We start from the raw sequence: 19,087 nt of genomic DNA on the forward strand, positions 1-19,087 counted from the left end.
GGGCCCTTCCCCTGCCCCGTGGATGCCCCTGGCATTTGGGGGCATAGTAAAAGAAGAAAAATCCTTTTGGAGCAATGTCATCTTCTCCTGCAATCCCAAACTGGCCCTTTCCTTTGGGAAAGCCTCTCTGCTCCCACCTCCACCCCAGGAATTGGCCCGTTTTGGTGTCCAGCTCTGCCAGCACAGACAAGTGGCCAGAAATTAATAGCTCGTTGCAGCGAGCGGGCTAATGGGCACCGGGAAGGGATGCACAAAAATCCTGCTGGATTTCTACCATCTCCTCCGGAATGAGTTTGCCCTGGGGACACGGTGGGGACTCTTACAGGTGCCAGGAGGAGTTTCCAAGGAATTTCCGGCTCTGCAAGGACATTGCTCCCTCCTGGGATACTAAGATAGGGCCGCGTGGCTCTGGGAACAGTACCTGAGGGTCACCAAGAAAAGGGTCTGCTGGCACATAATCATTTTCCTATTAATCTGGCTTTTTATTATTATTATTGTTATTATTATTAAACATCTCTTCTCCCAAATCATCTCGAAGCTGTGGCGAGGTCCCTGGTAATAGCTCCATAAATTTCAGCCATAAAAAGTAATGGAGGGAGACAAATGAGATAATTAGGAATAAATCTTGGCGAGGTCTCTATTCATCAACATCCCCCAGAACCGACCAATATTCCAAATCATTAGCAAAGCCCGTAATTAACAAAAAGCCAAGGCTTCCAATGTTAATAAAGCTCTCTCAACTCTATATTATCAGGTAGTGGCTGACAAATCAGCCCCGTTAATATTATGGCTTTTGTTAAGGGTCTTCTTTCTTTCTCTCTCTCTTTTTTTTAAAGCTAAAAACCCTGTGTCATTTTTTTTTCATTCCACTAAATTTTAATTAGATTTTGCATGTGCATCTGTGGAGGGCAAGTGAGGGGACAAAGAGACAGGGTTTTTTTGGCTTTTTTTAAAATACTTTGGGACACCAGAAAAGTAGCCTTTTTTTTTTCCCCCTCTACCATTATTTCTTTTATTCACCTCTGGCCCTCTGCTCATTCTGCAGGAAGATGCTCTCAAAAGGTGGTGCAAAACAGCAGCCRATTTTATTTTATTTCTCCCCTCAGCATGTGCGGACTCTGCCAGGTGCTCTGCTGTTAGCTCCCACACCTCAGGATGGGATTCCAGGTGGGATTTCCCATTGGACCAGGGATCCAGGGGCTGCCTTGGGAGCCTCAGTTTGCAGCAAGGAAATGCTGGGGGAAAACTGCTCACCCATTTCCCTACCCCAGCTTGGAGTTGCCTGGGGACTGTTCTAAAATTGTACACTTTTAAACATAATAATACTAATAAAATAATTTAAAAATACATAATAATGACCCTGCTACATGCCTGGTCACAGGAAGACCCCCAGGCCCCTCAGACACCTCCTGTCTGGTCCTCAGCACAGGGAGCACCAGGGCAGCCAAAGCAGCTCCGGGCTCCACAGCTGCAGGGAGCCAGAGCCCGGGAAAGCCCTTCCTTGGAGGCTGCTTCCCGGCCTTCCCAGAGCCCAGGGAAAGCCCTTCCTTGGAGGCTGCTTCCCRGCCTTCCCAGAGCCCGGGAAAGCCTCCTGGCAGCGCAGGGCTTTGTCCCCTGACATGTTTATTTTCTAGAGCAGAGGCAGCAGCCCTGGTCGCAGGATGCTGCGGGTGCCAAGGGCTTAGGGAGAGTCCAAGCAGGAGTCTGTGCAAAGAGGAATAGCTGCACACCTGGGAGGGAAAAGAGGGAAGCACAGAGGAAGATCCCAGTGGGATGGATGTAGGGAGGGGAATGCTTCTCGTTTGCCTTTGGGAGCTGTTACATCCCTGCCCGCCCTGAAGGAGGCCCCAGGGGCCAGCGGCTCTGCAAGGCCAGGGACAAGCCCKGAGCCAAGGCGAGCGCAAAACCCAAGCGATGCAGCAAGGGGTGTTTGTGCAGAGTGGCTCTGCGCAGGGCCCTGCGCCTTCCCCTTTGCTCCATTCGGGGACGGGCATTAGAGAAGTAGGAACTGAGCTGCCGAAAAGCCAYGCAGGAGAGGGAAGTTAGGAAAGCAGCAAGGCTGGTTCTGCAGCACCGCTTTAGTCCATGCAAGGGGGTTTAGGGAGCAAGACCATCACAGGGCTCTTCTTGGTGCTTTGTGCAACCATATCAAGAAGGGGCATTTCATTCCCTTCCTGCCYGGTGCTGTTTTTATGATGCTGAATCGAGCCTTCATTAATAACAGCCTTTGCTGAACATGAAATTGTTCAGATAATAAAAGAGCCCTTTTGCTGAAAAAATAACTCAGTGTATACATAAAACCAAGGAAACAAAAACCACAGCCTGGAACTGCAGGGACTTTATGGGACATTAGTGCACAGGTGTGTTACAGGCAGAAAACACCAGCATCCAGACCAGAGCAACCCAGTTGGCACCAGGGTGTCATCGTGGTCCTTGTTGCCAAGCATAGGACCAGCGTGGCAGCTCCTTGCAGAGACCATGGCTGCACCCACAGCTCATTAGCGGTAATTAGAGCATTGCATTTAGTGTCAGTGCTGTTCTGGGAGCTCCAGTAAGGAGRCAGGACTGGTATGGAGGGGACCATACCCTTCCAGGCGCTCTGCAGAGCTAGGGGCACCAGCGCTACCCATGCGACATAAACAGGCTGGGCAGAAAGGGGAGGGAGGGTTTTTAGTGCTAATCTAAACCCAAAAAAATAGAAAAAGAGCTAAATGACTTGTCTGCTTTTAGGTGCTGCAACCAGGAGGCCTTTCCTGGGAATGGCAGAGCCAACAAGGCAGGAGGAAACCAGCTAGGACAAAGTCTCAGCACAGGCTCTAGGAAAGCAGTATCTTGAGCACAACACGGGAGCCCAGCAGAGGATGAAACCTGGCTGGAAARGGAAAGCTGCTCCGTGCAGAGCAGAAACATCAGGACTGCAGGGCAGTAGGTGCAAAGAAACAGAGTCAGCTCCAAAACTGCAGAAGGCAACAGGCCCTTCAGCACAGTCCGGGTGAACGTGCACCAGGGGGACACAACCCAGCAGGGTGAGCAAGAGGTTTTCCCGTTCCTCCAATATGCCRGAGACTTTTTCCCCTTTCATACCAGGCAAGGAGAACATGCACTTACCTCAGCTGCAGCACCTTTCACACCAACACACAGCAGAACAAGCCCTTGCTTTGCAAGGGGTCTTTATACCCCCCRCAGCCAGCACGCAGGTGAGTCCCGGCAAACTCATCACTGCCAACAAGCAGGTGATGCRTTGCTGGGAGATCTCCCACGTCTCCAGCTCAGCGGCAACCGAGGGGCTGCAGCCAAACCCCCTGCTCGCCCTTGCAGCGTGAGGCATCCAGCAGCAGCCCGGCTGCTCCCCTCCTTCCTCCGCACAGCAGAGCAGCGTGGGGCTTCTCTTTTAATCCATCTAATAAAGTTTATTTATTTATTTGTTTGTTTGTTTATCCAGCAGAAGGGTCTTGGAGCTTWTGGGCTCACAGTTTGCACAGCAAACTCTGTTAAATCTCTGCTAACACGACTGGTTTCTTTAGACGTCCCTAGGAGGGGCAGAGGCTGGGCATTTCTTGGATAAAACCGGGATGTTTCTGTCTCCTTATTCGCACACAGAGGAGGAGATAGAGCCCTGTGCCAGGGAGCGGGCAGCCCTTCGCTAGAGGGCAGCAGCATGCCAAGGAAATTCCCGCCCAATCTGCCCGGTTTTGGGACGAGCCAGGCGGGAGCATCCCGGGAACTTCACGCCTCGAGAGCGCTGGTGGCCAAGGGCAGAGAGGGGCTGCGGGGCCGGGCCGGTGCGGGGCTCCAGCCGGCACCTGCTTCCCGCCTCTGGAAGCGATTCCTGGTGCTGCTGTGCCRGGAGGGGAGCCGTGCCGGGAAGGCAGAGTGGGAAGACATGGGAGGCCTTGGCGCCAGCAATGTTTAATTGCATCCAAATATGAGGGGCAGGTGGGAGCCGTGAGGCTACAGGATCCTGTCACACTGCAAAACTCCTCAGCTGGATGCCCAGGAGCGGCTGACCTCCGGGATGAGCTCGGCTCTTGGGAAAGGGAGCCAGCGCAAGCAGAGACGCGGAGGTGCAAAATCCCGTCTGTGGCCAGACCCCCCTGTGCTCTGCTGGGGATTTAGGCACGTGTTAAAGCACTTACTTAAAAATACGTATATTTTATATTTTATATTTTATATTTTATATTTTATATTTTATATTTTATATTTTATATTTTATATTTTATATTATGGGTGTTTGTGTGTGCATGCGCACATTTATATATGTGTATATTTATATATGTGTATATGTATATATGTGCATATATGTGTATATATGTATATGTTTAGGTGCATATATATGTGTAGGTATGTACGTGTATGTATCTGTGTGATTATGTATGTATAGACACATAAGCATGTGTATGTATGCATATGTGTATATGTATAAGTGTGTATATATATATATACACACACACATATATATGCATATATATCCACACAATAATTGTGCATGCAATTGTATATGTAAATGCTTATATATATATATATATATGGGTGTGTGTTTATATATAAATGTGCACACTCTGGGGTCCATTGCATTAGCCACAAGGCTGCTGGGGTGGCAAAGGGGTTTGGGCCTCCCTGTCAGTGCTGCTGTCACCTCATTAACACCAAATGGCAGCAACTGGGACAGCTCCGAAGCGCCGGGGGCTGCTGAGCCCTGGGAGCTGCACGCGGTCCGGACGGGAGAGCTGATCCCGGGGCCAAGGGAGAGCAAAGGGGAAGGATTTGGGAGAAAGGAACCGAGGAGGGGCAAGAGCAGCCAGCGCGCAGCAAATGCAATCCGGGTGCATATCCAGTGCATATACACTAAGTGTGGGTGTGCATATACATACATATGAGTGGGGATGGTATATAAACGTATATATATAAATATATAGAGTTGCATGCATTCATATGGTGGGGAAACACATGCACCCAAGCACACGGACACAAGCGAGCGCATGCAAGGGAAGCGAGCGGCCCTTGGCCACAGCGTGGGCCAAGCTCCCCGCTCAGGAGGAACAAGGCCTGGGGTCTTCAACCAACCCCCAAAAAAGGGTGCCGTTTCTTGCAGTCTGTAACTCATGCCACGCATTGGTTGCAGTGCAGGGTGAAAGGGAGAGCCCAGTTTTCCCCCCGCAATATTCCCGTTAATGGCTTTCAAATGTTGGCATGGCTGGCGGGTGCACGCGCCCGAGTGTGTGTGTTGGCTCCGGGCGCTGTCTCCGTTGCACAGCAAACTCCTGGCTCCGGGATATTTAAACTGACTCCGTCGCCTCTCCGATTTCAGCTGCGCTTTGTAAAGAAAACAACTCCCACCGCCTGCAGCAGGAAATCACTATTTGGCTTTTGGAGGCTCCGCTTCCTGAGGCGCCGCGCGGCGAGCTCGGCTCGCTCGGCCCGGCAGGTAGCCCACGGCTCTGCTAGAAATGCAYGTTGTGACAAATGCATTTAGCCGTTCAGTGACATCTGTGCCGTTCGCTGGCCATGCACTGGCACCCAGGCAGCCCCACTGGCCAAAACACTGCGCTCGGTCTCCRTTCCCCATCCAGTTGCTGCCTGGGAACGGGCGGTGCTCAAGCCAGCAGCAATGTCAACTCCATGGATGAGAAAGGGATTATTTATGCCACCATAAACTTTATTAAATTTTATTTAGAAAAAAAGAGAGTTACTTTATATTTCTCTTCATTAGCAAAGTGGCTCGTTCCAGGCAGCCTGCTCTACAGTGTTTTGTKGGAGCGGGTACAGACGGACACGTGGCTCGTGGCAGCGTCCTGCTTGGGGATGAGGGGTCGTGCGGGACCTCCCTGTCCCCCCCAACAAGCACACTGGCCAGACCACCCAGCGAGCGCTGGCCCCAGGTCCGCTCTTCAGTTGCTTTCCCCCTTCTTTCCCCAACTTCTCCCATGCTGGAAAATCCATCTGCTCCCAGCACGGCTGGCTCCAACACCCACACTAAGCGCGGGCTGCTCCTTGATCCGTGTATGAGTTGCAATCAGTGTCCATCTCCATGAGATCCCCCCTCTTTCCCTCTCTGCTTCCCATTGTGCAGCCACAAGGATGCCCCCCAAAATGACCCTCCTGCTGCTCTGCTTAGGGGCAGTTTTTCCTCCCGGGTGGGGTTCTTCTTTGATTTTAGCTTTCCAGGATGCTCCCGCTCCGCGCAGGTTAGGAATCCAGCAGGAAACCAGCTCCAAGCAGCTGCCGTCGGCTGCCAGAGAGGGGGAAAAAGTGATGCCGCGGGGCCCGCAGCCTCGAGGCCGTTTTTGGGGAAGGGGTGGAAAAGCRAGGAGCCGGTGGGCCTGAATCCGTAATTCCTTCCAGCTGCCGTCAGCCTGGCAGGGTCTCAAAGGCGGTTTAATAGACTGCAGCCGTCCCCCGTGCAGCGCCGAGCTGCGGCCAGCCCAGGCTGGGATTACCCGAGCGCCGCCGCCTTCCCAAAGCGCCTTTTTCTCCCTTTTTGCCTTGGCTTTCGCTGTGTTTTCTCGCATGTGCGTGCGTGCACGTGCGGGCGCTGCGTCCACGCACGCGCCATGGGTCCCCCCCACTCGCTGCCTGTCCGGGGCCAGGGGCACTTGCAGGGGATTGCGGGCTGGATTTGGGCTGGATTTGGGCTAATTCTGTCAAAATGTTTCCCTTAAATGAAGGGGTGAGCCCATTAGCAAAGGCCAGTGCTGCCCCGGCCCCCCRGCTCCAAGATACTACCCGGGGAATGCTAAAAAACCTAGTGTTCGCTGGAAAGCAATTAGTTAAAAGCGGAGCACATCTGTTATTAATTAATTCCCAGGCAGGAGGGTTAACTCTTCACCTCCTTGGCGCTTTGCAAGGTGCACGGCGCCCTGCGCCCAGACCATGCATTCCCCAGCGCAGCCTTGGGCCATGGGGTGAAAAACACCCGGGTTTCTCCGGGTGGGAAAAACGTCGGCTTTGCCGGCTCCTTTCCATGGAGGCAGCAGCCGTTTCCAGAATCCCCATTTGTGYGGCTGAGCCGCCGCCGTTTCAGTTGCATTTTCGCACGCAACCGTCACCAAAGTACAGCCGTAGGCGTGAGCGTCACGCACAGCCAGCGGCACATCCCGCTTCCCGCCCGGCCGCCTTCCCGGGAGCGCAGCGCCCAGCCAAGCGGCATCCATCCGCACCGGGTTCCCAAGGGCGGCAGGGGCGCGTGATGGGGAGGACGGAAACGGGGCACCGCTTCCACCCCTGCTCGCCAGCCTGCGGGGTGGGAGGAAGGCTGCCAGCCTCCTCCTCCTCCTCCCTCCTGCGCTTGCCTTGAGCTCGCCGCTAAAAATAGGTTTTAAGGGCCGGGCTGCAGCCCCGAGGGCAGCCAGCCCAGCTCCCAAACCAGCCCACGGCRCTCTGACCAACTGACCCATTTGGCCTTGGTTTTGAAGCATTTTTCCCTGCCGGCTGCTCACAGGGCTGGGGCGTGCGGCAGAGCCGGGCTGGGCCGCGGCACCAGCGGGATCACCCCATTCCAGAGCCCTGGAGCAGGGGGATGCGCTGCCTGTGGTCTCAGGGGGAGATCCTGATCCCGCTGATCCAGAGCACATGATGCTGCAGCCAGCGCTTGGAAATGAAGACAGACCTTTATTTACAGTAACAAAAGGAACAACAAAAAAAAGACATTTATCCCTCCATTTCTACCCAGCCCCTTGGAAGGACGTTTCCTCCCACCGTTGCCCAGCCACACGCCCCGTGTCCTTGGGTGAGGGGACAGGGCCATCGTTCCAGAGCAGCCAGTCCGTCCTGCAGCACAGAGGGATGCGCACGGGGCGGGAGGAGCGGAGCGGCTCCGGACTCGCCTGGCCCCGCAGGGATGGACTTGGCCAGAGGGGCTGCAAAGCCCAGACATGTCCCCAGGCTCCACAACCAAGGGAAAAGCTCTTCCCGGCTRGCGGCACGGAGACGACAGCCTGATGTATTTATTGCACTTGGCTGCTAATCTCAGCACCAGGATGGGAGGAGAAGCTGCATCCGACAGCACAAGCGGGGAACCCATAACTGGGTGCCCTGGCCCAGGGCTCCTGCATGCTCGGACCTGACGGAGACACCCCGAGGACGCTCGGTGCCATCCTGCCCCCGGTGATGCAGCGAAGTCTGGGGACCAGCGGCCGACGTCGCTCCGGCGGGGCCGGGGCTCCTGCTCTCGGCTCAGGTGGCAGGAGGCTCCCGCGGCCCCCAGCGAAAGGGCGCCGGGTGCCCGGGTCTGGCCCGGCACGACGGGGAGAGGTAGAGTGTGAGCGGCCGCACGGCCGCCCCCAGACATCCCTCGGCTCCGCGCTTGGCCCTTCCCGGAGCAGCGGGAAAATCGCTCTCCTTGGCTCCGCTCCCGCCGCCCGAGGGTCTCTCTGCGCCCCGCGGGCCTCCGTGGAGGCTCAGGAGGAGAAGCAGAGGCCGCAGCACTCCATGCAAATCTCCAGGCAGTCGGCGGACTCGCAGCAGGCGTCGATGATGCCGCAGTCCATGTCGCAGGGCAGGTCGCAGTCCGCGCACTCGCCCGAGTTGCAGCAGCAGCAGCAGATGCAGGAGTCCTCGGAGGTGCAGGAGCCRCACGTGGCGCAGTCCAGCACGATGTTGCACAGCGTCAGGAACTCGCAGAAGAGGCACGAGAGGATGCAGTGCACGCAGCAGTCTGCGGGGAGAGCGCCCGGGACACGCGCTGGGACCCACGGGCAGCGCGGGGCTGCTCAGGTCTTAACTGGGAGTGCTCAGACTTTAACTGGGAGTTAAGGGAAGGGATGGAAAAGGGGCTGGGAGCCAAACCACCACTCCAATGACTCCACTCAATGCCTGGGGACCAGTACCTGTGCCTGGGATGCACCCAGGGCAAACCAACAGCTTGTGGAAAAGCCTTGGGATGAGCTGAAGGAGTGACGTAGGGGCCAGAAAGTTGCCAGAGCTGGAGCCAGGCGAACGCCCAGGCGGCACTGCCGGCACTGGGGAAGCTGCGAGGGATGCGGGAGCCGTGGAGCAGCCGGGAAGGGACCCTCCCCTGGGGAAAGGGACCACCCGGGCAGAGGGACCAGCTGGGAACAGGGACCTGCTGCAGAAACGCAGTACCTTCTTGAGCCTCGATGGGGATGTGGGACGAGGCGGACTTGGAGCTGCCCTTGCTCTTCTTGCTGGCCTGGCTGTTGATGGAGTGGTGGGACTGCAGCTTGCGGGGCGGCTTCCCCGGCGCGGCGAGCGGGCGGAAGGGGCCGCTGCCCGGCTCCCCGCCGCCCTCCAGCCCCTTCCCGGCGCCGTTGGGCAGCAGCCGGGATGCGGCACCAGGAGCCTGGGCGCCCGGCGGCGACACTCGCACTTGGGGCTGGCCTGTTGAGGACACAGAGCGCGTGTGAGCCGGGAACGCGGCCGTGCCAATGCGGATGCACGCTCGGGAGCATGGAAAGCCATGGGGGAWGCAGATGAGAGTGGCATCAGCACTGTGGCAGTGGCAGGATGGGGATGGAGAGGCTTAGACTGCRCTCAGAGCTGGCACTGCCCATGCTCCCACCTGGAAATCCCAGTTTCCAGCCATTCTCCCTCCTAGAGCTGGGAGAAGACACATCCGCAGGCTGCACATCCCCCTCAGCACGCAGCCAAGTTGGATCCAAGGGCTCCCCAGCCTCTGGCTGAACTCCTCCACAGCAGGAGGAGCAGGAACGGGACCGGGACCGGAGCCTCCGCTCCACCCACGCCTCCCTCCAGCCCTCGCCTGCCRCTGCATCCCAGAGCCGGTGGCACGGCGCGGCGCCGGGAGCGCTTCCCGCTTCCCACCGGGCACGGGGCTCCCCAAAGCAAAGCCCGCCCGGCGGCACCCCAGCCAAACGCCCATTTTCTCCAGTAAACAAGCGATGAGTCAGCGCGAAGGCTCGAGGGCAAAGGCGCCTCCGGCCGAGCCGGGAACAGGAGCCGCTTTCTGTGCGCCGGCCCGCGGGAGCTGCGGGGCCGCCGGCGCCGCGCGGCCCCCGCCGGCTGAAAGAAAACAGGCTCCAAAATCATAATAAATAACCAAGGCGGGAGCGCCGGGCGGCGGGGAGGTTGCTGCTGGGACTGGCGGTGGGATTTGAGGGAATGCTGGGGTGGGAGGAGGGAAGGGAGGAAAAGAGGCCTCTCTGTTTCCTTCCCGTCTCCGTTGTGCTAAGGCGGGTTGGGGGTGGTGAGAGGCCGGTTCCAAACTCCCCCTTGGAGCAGGGAAAGGGCTGGAATGGGAGCTGGGAGAGCGGGATGAGGCCTGGAGAGCTGGGAGCACAGAGTGAGCAGGAGGAATGGAAAAAAATTATCTTGGATAAAAGCCGCCGTCCCTCCCCAAAACTTCCGCARGTCCTTGGGGGCTTGCAGCTTCCAAACAGGAGCAGGAGCGCCRGGGCCCTGTGCACAGCCTGTCCCTGCCCTGGGAAAGGCACGTTTTTGGCTCGGCACCGCGAGCCTTCGGCAGGAAAAGCTCCTCCTCGTGCAGGCGCGGGGCCGGATCCTGCTGGGGGCAAGCAGGGATCGCAGCCGGGAGCGGAGCGGGAGGCCGGTCCCGCACGGAGCCCCTTGTCCGCACGGTGACCTCCCTGCACCGAGCACGTGCACCGAGCTGCGTCAGGCCTCGGCTGCGAGAGCCGCCTGGGAGCGGGGCCGGGAGGGCGGCAAGAGCCACAGGGACCTCCACAAGCTCCAGCCCCTGGGATGCAGGAGCGTGAGGCRTAAAGCTGGAGAAAGCAGTGCCGAGCGGCGCAGAGCCCTTCAGTGGCTGTGGCCACGGAGGAGGGGAGCCAGGGAGCTAGGGAATTTCCGAGGATGGCTCTCCTTGCGAGCACTGCGCGGTCGGAGCTGCCCTTCCCAGAGCCACGCGCCCCACGAGCTGTCCCCGGCCTCCACATCCCTCCAGTGTGCGCAGCCCAATTGCCCCTGCCACCAACACAGGAAAACTCGTGCCYGGGTCTCAGCCTCCGGCTCGGACCTCAGAGCCTTCCTCATGGGGAGCTCACGGGCACGGGGGGGACCCTGGTGCTTATTGAGGAGCACCCTGCAACGCTCCTCAGCGCGGCGTGTGGAGGATGGGATGGGGATGGCGATGGGGAGGATCACTGGGCACATCTCACAGAGCAGCACAAGGGTAGGACATCGGGACTGTGGGAAACCTGCATTTGGAAACCCACGCCACCGTTTCGCTCCCAAGCTGGCTCTGCTGACGGGAGAATCCCGGCGGCTCCGTGCGGCCCCGCAGCGGAGCTGCTCGGGTCCTGCTCACTTGCAACTCACTTCGCCCCGACCCTTCCCAGCAAAGAGCAGTGGTCTGCATCCCTYGGCGTGTCCCGGGAACGCACGCGGAGACTCACACGTCACGGCATCCTGGGCCAGCTCGGGCCGGGCCTTGGCTGCTCCGTTCGTCAGGACTTTCTGGGATTCAGCATCTTCCTTGGGCTTCTCCCGCTTGGGCACCGCTTCCGGGGGCTGTGGCGGGGACAGCCGCAGGGTCTCATCCTCCTCTGCAAGAACAGGGGGGCTGAGCGGAGCTGCAGGGAGACCTGGCACCTTCCCTGGGACTGCAGGGAGCCCTGGCACCTTCCCTGGCCCAGCCGAGTAGTCACCAACACCCAGAGCAACCCGGCGACAGAGCCAGGGCTGCTGCAAACCCCGCAGTGCCACCCCGGGCACCTTAGCCGTGTGGCATGTGCCGGGGCTGTGGGAGCAATGCCGAGGGTCCCTCGGGATGGACACGAGCGCTGCATCCCGGCTGCTGTGCTCGGCACCCTGGCAGCTCATCCCACGGGCCTCCCCAGGCTCCCCCAGCCCTCTGCCATGACAAAAAATGTGAGATCTGGTCACACTCGGTTGCTCAAACTGAGGTTTTCCCTCCTTTTCTGGCCAAAACGCCACTTTCCTCCTAGCAGAGAATGCAAAGAAGCGGCGTCCGCGGGACCCGGGCAACGCAAMGCCCGTGGGTACCAAACCAAGAAGCTCTGTTTGCCACCCCAGACTGGGAGCAGGGAAAGGAGAAAACATCCCCGAGCAAAACGCGGGCAGCGGGGAGAGGGCAGGATGTCGTGTCGGGGCCACGAGCCCCAGCCCCGCCGCCCGCCCTCCCGCTCCCGGCTCCCGGAATAGCTTCGGTTTGCAAGCCGGGGCTGGACCGCACTTTATATAACACTAAATTATACCTTGGGAGCGGGCCGGGAGACCAACCACCCATAATTTCCCTGGCTATAACAAGAGGTCCTACATGCGGGCAGGCGAGGGCAGCGAGGGGAAGCAAGCAGCCCTGGRTGCTTTTTACGCTTGGCAGAGTGAAAATCCCACCGAGACAAAACCCCTTTATGAAGCCCAGCTTGGTAGGGCTGCAATTGTGACTCCCTGTGTTTTGCTGGGTTTTAAGGCTATTTTGCAGACAGGTTCCTCTGTGGGGTGAAAGTCACCCAGGCCAAGATAAATCAGTTGCCTTTTCCCGAGAAATCTTCCCGAGCAAGGTCTGCGGAGTGCTGCGCTCCAGCCAGACATTCCCGCAGGCGGGGCGATCTTGGTGCTAAACCAAAGGAAACTGCTCCAGCTGAGTCCTGCACGGAGCTGCTGGCTCTAAAACCCAAACAGGGGGGATGGGGAAAGGGATGAACCCCAGGAAAGAGGCAGAAATTTCCCTGCCAGGCATCTTGGAGCGTCCAGAGCAACATGGAGAGGAGGGAGCAGTCTGGGCACTACCTATAGGCGTCTCCACATAGTGAATAATAACTGAATCCCAGCGTTATCCCAGGCCTTGGTCGTGCCCCGACCTGGACAGCCTGCGTCAGAGCCATGAGCTCACTCATTGCCCCATCTAAAGCCTGTAAAATCCGGACAAAACCCAGCCACGAGTCCTCATGGTTGGGGAGCCACCTCTGTGCCCACGCTCCGTCCTCAGCAGCTCGGGACATGGAGCGCGGCAGGACTGGAGGGACACCCAGCTGGCCACGCGGACTGAGGCCACGGGCACTAGTAGGTGACATTGCTGGGGACGGGGATGATGGGGACACTAGTGGCACGAGCTTCGTTCCTGCCCCATCCACCTCGCCCATGTAATTACACCGCGCAGCAAGAGGTCTCACACGCAACCGCAGCGGGAGGAAACCGGCAATTAAATTAACGCCCACAAGCCGGGCAGGGGAGAGGCAAAAAAATAGATGGGGACAAATCCAGGTGAATCCAGAATCCGGTGCTGCCCTGGGCTGTGCACTGTGGATGAGCCCAGTGTCCCTCCATCGGGTGCCCTCCTCGCTGCGGCCCAGGGCCCTGCTCCTGCTTCCCTGCCCTGCTGCGGGAGCAAGTCTGGGCTTGAGCACAAGGAATCACGCGCTTTGCTTCCCACACGCTTGCCTCGTGGTAGGGAACAGCCCCCAGCCCTCACAATGGGGAGCCCTGAGACGTCCTCGAGTCACCTCCACCCGCTGTCTGCACCAAACGAAGGGCCACGGCGCGCGGGGACGCTGAGGTGGCGCTTTCGTGGAGAAGGACGGAGATAACGAAGCACTTAAGTGGAGTACAGCAGCCCTGGTGTGTAACTGCACTGCCTTCGGGGAGCGGAGATGAGCAGAGCTGATAGACGCGGAGCTCCTGCCACGGCTGAAGAAACCATGCCCAGGTTTCTTCAGCCTATTTGCCCCCCTTGCAAAGCCCAAAAGGGCTTAGAAAGGCCTCCGGAAACCACCAGGCTCCAAATTCTACCAAATCCCCCCAAAAGAGCTGTAGAAGTAGAAAGTTTTGGGGAGAGACACAACTAAGCTCTAGATTTCCATCTGCTTTAGCTGTGCATCCTGTAGCAGGGAATAAAGCCTAGGGAATGAAGGCAGTGCCAGGGGTGGCTGATGGGCCCTGTCAGCATGTCCCCGAGCAGGACCAGAGCCCGTGCGCCTCGGCCGGGGGTGACGTGCTGGGTTTGTGCTGAGCCTGCAGGACGGAGCTGCCCCATTGCGAGCTCCAGACAAACAAGCGGGAATTGCACCGCGTCAGCACCGGTCACCAGCGAGCAGCCGGGCCGGGCAGGGCTTCCCGGCCCGGGTAAACAGGGGATAAGCAGAGTCAGCAGGAGCTCAGCTGACCAGGCACGTCCCCAGCCGTGGGTGCAAGCCCGGCTGGCCACGGTGCCCTTTCCCAGCTGGAAAGCCGAGGTCTGGAAAGCTGCAAGGCTGGAGCCACGTGGATGGGTCAAAGCCTTCTCAATCTGGACCTCTGCTCTGTGCAGGTCTCCTCTGGCCTCGCAGGAAGTTCRGATATGGTGGAAAAAGCAGGAAATTTCACAGCAGGCAATGGAGGGGATCTCATGGACAGGAGGAACATGTCAGAGCAAAGACACCTTTGGGTTGCCGAGCTCTGGAGCAAATCCCACTTCTGCCAGGATGCGCTTGGCCACGGGGGTGTTCARCCCGGGGCAGGAGGAGGGTTTCGGCACATGAGGACAATCGTGGAGCCRGCGAGAAGTCCAACCGCAGCGCAGGACCGAGCCTGCTGCCAACCCACGGGAGCCACCCTTCCCTCCTTCATCCCCCAGGAAGGGCTGCTCAGGGAAGAGATAACGTCGGACAGAGACGAAACAAAGACAGTCTGGTGATGGATCTGCCATGAACAACGCGCCCCTGTGCAGCAGGATTTAGTTTGGGAGCTTTCTCATCTGTTTAATGCAGATAAAARGAGTGCGTCATCTCTGCGCTTCCCCACATACGTGTCCGGCCCAACCAGGTGTTTGCCCAGCCTGTGCCAGGGATATTTTGGAGCTTGATTAAGTGGCTTCAAGTGCCAAGGAGACAGAGCTGGAGCAAGAGCTTCTGACCGACAAGCCAGGCTGGAGAGGAGAGCAAAACTCCGGGCTGGAAGTTTACTCAACTGGGAGCAATCCAACTGGCTTATTTACCCTCAGTCTGAAATTAATGCACCAAAAAGCACTTAAGATGCAGGGATATTCAGAGAGAGGAAGCAGGGTGGGAGGGAGCAAAGCCCGGGAGTCGCAGAGCTCCAGGGCGAGTCCTGCCCGTGCCCAACTTTGCTTCCCAGCCTCGGGCGCATCGCGGGAAGCGCCGATCCCAGCGGCTCCCTGCTCACCTGCCCCGCTCCGTGAAGCAGCCCAGCTCCGGGACAAGGAGGAATCTGGGCAAAAACAGCAGTTTCTATGAAAAGTGACTTCCTAAACGCAAAAAAGCAAAACAAAGCAAAAAAAAACCCACAAAACCCCAAATAGCTTGCCAGGTCCAGAGTTGTTGTTATTTGGTATTTATAGTGATCGGTGGGTAGGCAGCAAGGAATTGAGGGCTGGCCAGGCAGGACCTGCATCTCTCCGGTTGCTTCTCCAGGGTCCAAGGGAGGTGCAGGGCACCTGGTCAGGCGGAGGTAAAACCCCCTCAGGCATGCGGAGCTGCAATGACCTCCGGGCTGCAGGGCACGTCCCCTCCAACGCTCCATTTCGGCTCCTTTCCTATGGTCAGRCTGGTGACGGAACTGGTGACACTCGACCTTGGCCAAAGTCAGGACAGACACTTGGCAAAATCCTGGCTCCAGGGAAGGTTTCGGCACAGGCTCTGCCTAGACGCTGCTGCAGATCCAGCTGCTGTATCATTCATTTTCCGGAGCAGCCTCGCACGTCCCCCAGCAAGGGGGTGATGCCACCCTAAAGCATCACGGACAAGGTGGCAGGGGACGACCTGCCGCCTCCAAAAGAGGGAGAAAGTGGGAAATCATGAGCCAGGGCTCTGCCCTCTACCTGCTTGGACAGCCCCCGAGAGGAACCGCAGCGAAGACAAAAAAAATCAATCCCATCCCTATCTGCAGCTTCAGYGTGGGAGCAGGATTCCAGCACGGCCCATGTGGATGCACTCCCATTAGGTAAATGTAGCACTTGTTTTAGGCTCAAATAGCTCCCTGGAGGCAAAGCCCATGCAGAGTCTTGCAGCAGGGTGGTGTTAAGGGCTACCCAAGGCCTAGAAAGCCCCAGCACCCATGGAGGTGTCACAAACCCCGGCAGGTCTCGGCGGTGAGGCCAAATGCCAGGGCTCCATAAATACAACAAAACACCTTGGGTTTGTCGTGGATGAGAAGCTTGAGCCTCTGTCAYTGCAGGTGACGCTCAGAAACTCCCTTAAGCAGCAAGAATGTAGTCAAGAGGCACGTACAGGGTGGCAAGCAGGTTCCTCACGTGCTGCAGATGCAGAGGAAGGAGCTCGGTGCCAAAAAGCACCACGCCGTACGACACACGATTCGCCCCAGGACACAAAATAGATCCAGCCGAACCAGTAAAACGGAGTTTCCCGCACCCTCACTGCTAGTCCAGCCCATCCAGGGAGTCTAGCAGCTGCCTAAGGAAAATCATGGAGCAAAATCAAGCACTCCAAACACTCTGCGGGTCACGAGTGGATCAGCTGGATAAGAATAGGGGTCCAAAGAGCCCGGATGGGGCTGAATAAGCTTCCATTGACTTCAAGGCCCAGCACCCAGGCTTGGTGCCTTTTGGTGCCAGGCCCAAACATCTCGCAAGCCTCAGGAACCCAAAATCCTCATACCAGGAGACTGCTGTGCAGGAAGGTTGGAGGCTGTCCCACAATATGCAAAGTGTTCTTAAGGACATGCAATTATCCTCGAAGCTTGGAAAGCTGCTGCCGTGATGCCTATTGGATCCAAGGAGATTCTGGGAATTACAGAGCAACGAGCCACACCGTCATGCTGGGGAAAATTATGGAGAGTCTAATTAAGGGCCATGCCGGTACAGTAATTGCCTCACCTTAGCGGGTCAAACCAGCACAGGTTCTGCCAGTGAAAATTTGTGTCTTTCTAACCTGCTAAGAGTCCTTTAAAAAAAAAAAAAGTTAATTGAGGAGTAGATAAATGTGAGCTGGTGGACATCATTATTAACATGRAATATAATTTGCACATATATGGCACCTTTCATCCCAAGATGCAGCCAGCTCGCGGTTTTCAGCCGGTGCCCATCACGCGGGAGCAGCTCGGCCTCGATGTGYTTTAACCACACAAGCAGGGCTCCAGCCTCGCTGCTCGTCCTCGCGGAGAGCTGAGGCTCACGAAGGGAACCAAGTGCTGGAGCCCAACACGCGGCAGGGCTGGCGCTCAACCCTTCGGGCTGACGAAGGCAACTTGGGAAAGCTCGGGATTTCTTAGCTGGATGCCCAGGGATGGGGCTGGCGCCGAGATCCCTGCTGAGGAAWCCCCTGGCTCTCCGGACAGGGCCGGAGCTGGGAGCAGACAGACCCGGTGCCCACGTGGCGACGCAGTCAGGCAGGTGGAGCGAGCGGCTCCTCGCCGCGCCGGGCACTTCCCTGCCCCGGGAGCCCAGCCCCGCGAGCAGAAAGTGGCCAAACTGGGCGAACACCTTCCCTGCTCCGCCGGGAAGGCGGCCGYATCGGCAGCCTCGGAGCCACCCGCGCACCGGGAACAGCAGTGGCTCCGGATCAACCCCGCTCCGTCTACGGGAGGAGACGATCCCTCTACGGCCAGGCGGTCTATCCACAATCACCAAGGTCTCCAGCGGCTCCTTTGCACCCCTGCCCACCCTGGGGGGAGCGGAGCAGCCGGCACAAACCTCGGCATCCGTGGGGATTCATCCAGGAGCCCCAGTCCTAAAGCAGGGGCTGCGGACGAGCAAGGCACAATCCTGGGAGAAATCGGAGGAAGGAGGGAAGGCGCCAAGGCAATTGTCGGGGCTTCTGCAACTAATAGACTCTAGGCAGGCGCTTTCCAAGGAAATTGAATTAGAAGCTGGAGCGGGAACAGGCTGCTCGGGTGGCGAGGAACAGAGCCCCGAAGGGCCTGTGTTGTTTTGCTCAAAAGCTGAAACATTTGAAAAAAGCCAGAAATCTGCCTCTTGTTTTTTCTTTAGGTCTCTTTGTTTAAAAGAAAGAAGTAGGGAAAAGAAATACAGAGAGAAGCAAAAAGTTTTCATGAGCAATGAAAGAGAAATGAAAAAGTGGAATGAATCTTCTGGTGTCAAAGTTTTCCTGCTAATCTTGGGTTTAAAGAAAAAAATATAGTTCTTTTTAAGGGTTATTTTGGGTGTTTCCTTTGCACTTCTGGGCTGCCTGCACGCAGATGTACAACCGGGCTCATTCAGGTGGCCCAAGGCCGCGTTCGTTCCCTGTTATTTCAGGGGGGCCAGGCTCATTCCCTCCCCTCCCGGGAGGGGCGCGRGCCCAGGCCGGGGTCCCGCTGTGTGACCCGTCCCGCCAGCCCGCCCACGGTTACGGCTCCACGTGCRCTCCAAGCTGGCGGCATTGGCCTCGTCCGGGGAAACGCGGTCCCGGCATCCCGGAGCGGTGGCACTGGCTTCCTCAGCAAACTGCACGGCATCGCTCCGGGGTTTGCGAGGCTTTGGTTTGCAAGAGCCCGGCCGCCCCGGGCAGCGCGAGGCCGATCATCGGGATGGGAAAAGCCGCGATCCCGGCTTTCCKGTCTCATGGACACGGTCCCGAGCAGGGCAACGTGCTCACCCCGCGCAGCATGCACCATCCCTGGCTGCAATGCCCCATGGCCAAACACCTCGCTGTCCCTTTACACCATCGCGGCAGGACTGAATTATCTGGACTAATTCACAACAGTATCCAAGAAGGATTCAAGGAAAAAATTCCCAGGCTGAGCTATGCGTGACAGAGTCCCTGGAAAGCGCCCAGGAGATGCTGCTTTTGCATGGAAACGTCACGGGGCCAAGCAAGCAAGGAATCCAGATCGGACTGCAGCCATCCATCGCTCAGCAAGGAGGGAAAGAAAAAGCCACGAGCGCATCRAGGAGCTGCCCTGCTCGGTCTCCAATTCCATGTGCTTTTAATTCCAGGACACTTTGTTGCTGCCGCGAGGCCGGGCTGCACTAGGAGCCCCAGAGCCGGCACGGGAGCCGGGGGGAAGGCAGCTTGGCCGGGGTCCCGGCTGGGATAGTAATGCAATCGGGCGCTGCATTTCCCCACCTCTCCTCCCGGCTGGAGACTGGGAACGTGAATAAAGACACGAGGCCGCTTCTCCTCTGTGAGGCTGCTTCTCCTCTGTGCTTAACAGACTTCTCAATTGCTTTTTAAAATGCACAAGTTTCCAGTGGAAAAAAAATGAAAAAAAAAAAAAAAAAAAAAAAAAAAAAAAA

General features: G+C 57.7%; 1 protein-coding gene across 1 annotated transcript in view; it reads right to left on the reverse strand.

Moving 5' to 3' along the window:
• Positions 1-8,350: 8,350 nt before the first annotated feature.
• The window catches only part of MDFI (MyoD family inhibitor), a 12,435-nt gene continuing 1,698 nt past the window's right edge, over positions 8,351-19,087 (reverse strand). Inside the window, exons 2-4 of the mRNA XM_026053087.1 lie at positions 11,331-11,480; positions 9,082-9,336; positions 8,351-8,653 (exon numbers count right to left, since the gene is read on the reverse strand). Coding sequence (XP_025908872.1) covers positions 8,397-8,653; positions 9,082-9,336; positions 11,331-11,480 — 662 coding nt within the window. The 3' untranslated portion in view covers positions 8,351-8,396. The remainder of the gene's footprint in view (positions 8,654-9,081; positions 9,337-11,330; positions 11,481-19,087) is intronic.

This window comes from Nothoprocta perdicaria, unplaced genomic scaffold (assembly GCF_003342845.1).
Source record: "Nothoprocta perdicaria isolate Ctin4 unplaced genomic scaffold, notPer1 scaffold_97, whole genome shotgun sequence".
NCBI lineage: Eukaryota > Metazoa > Chordata > Aves > Tinamiformes > Tinamidae > Nothoprocta > Nothoprocta perdicaria.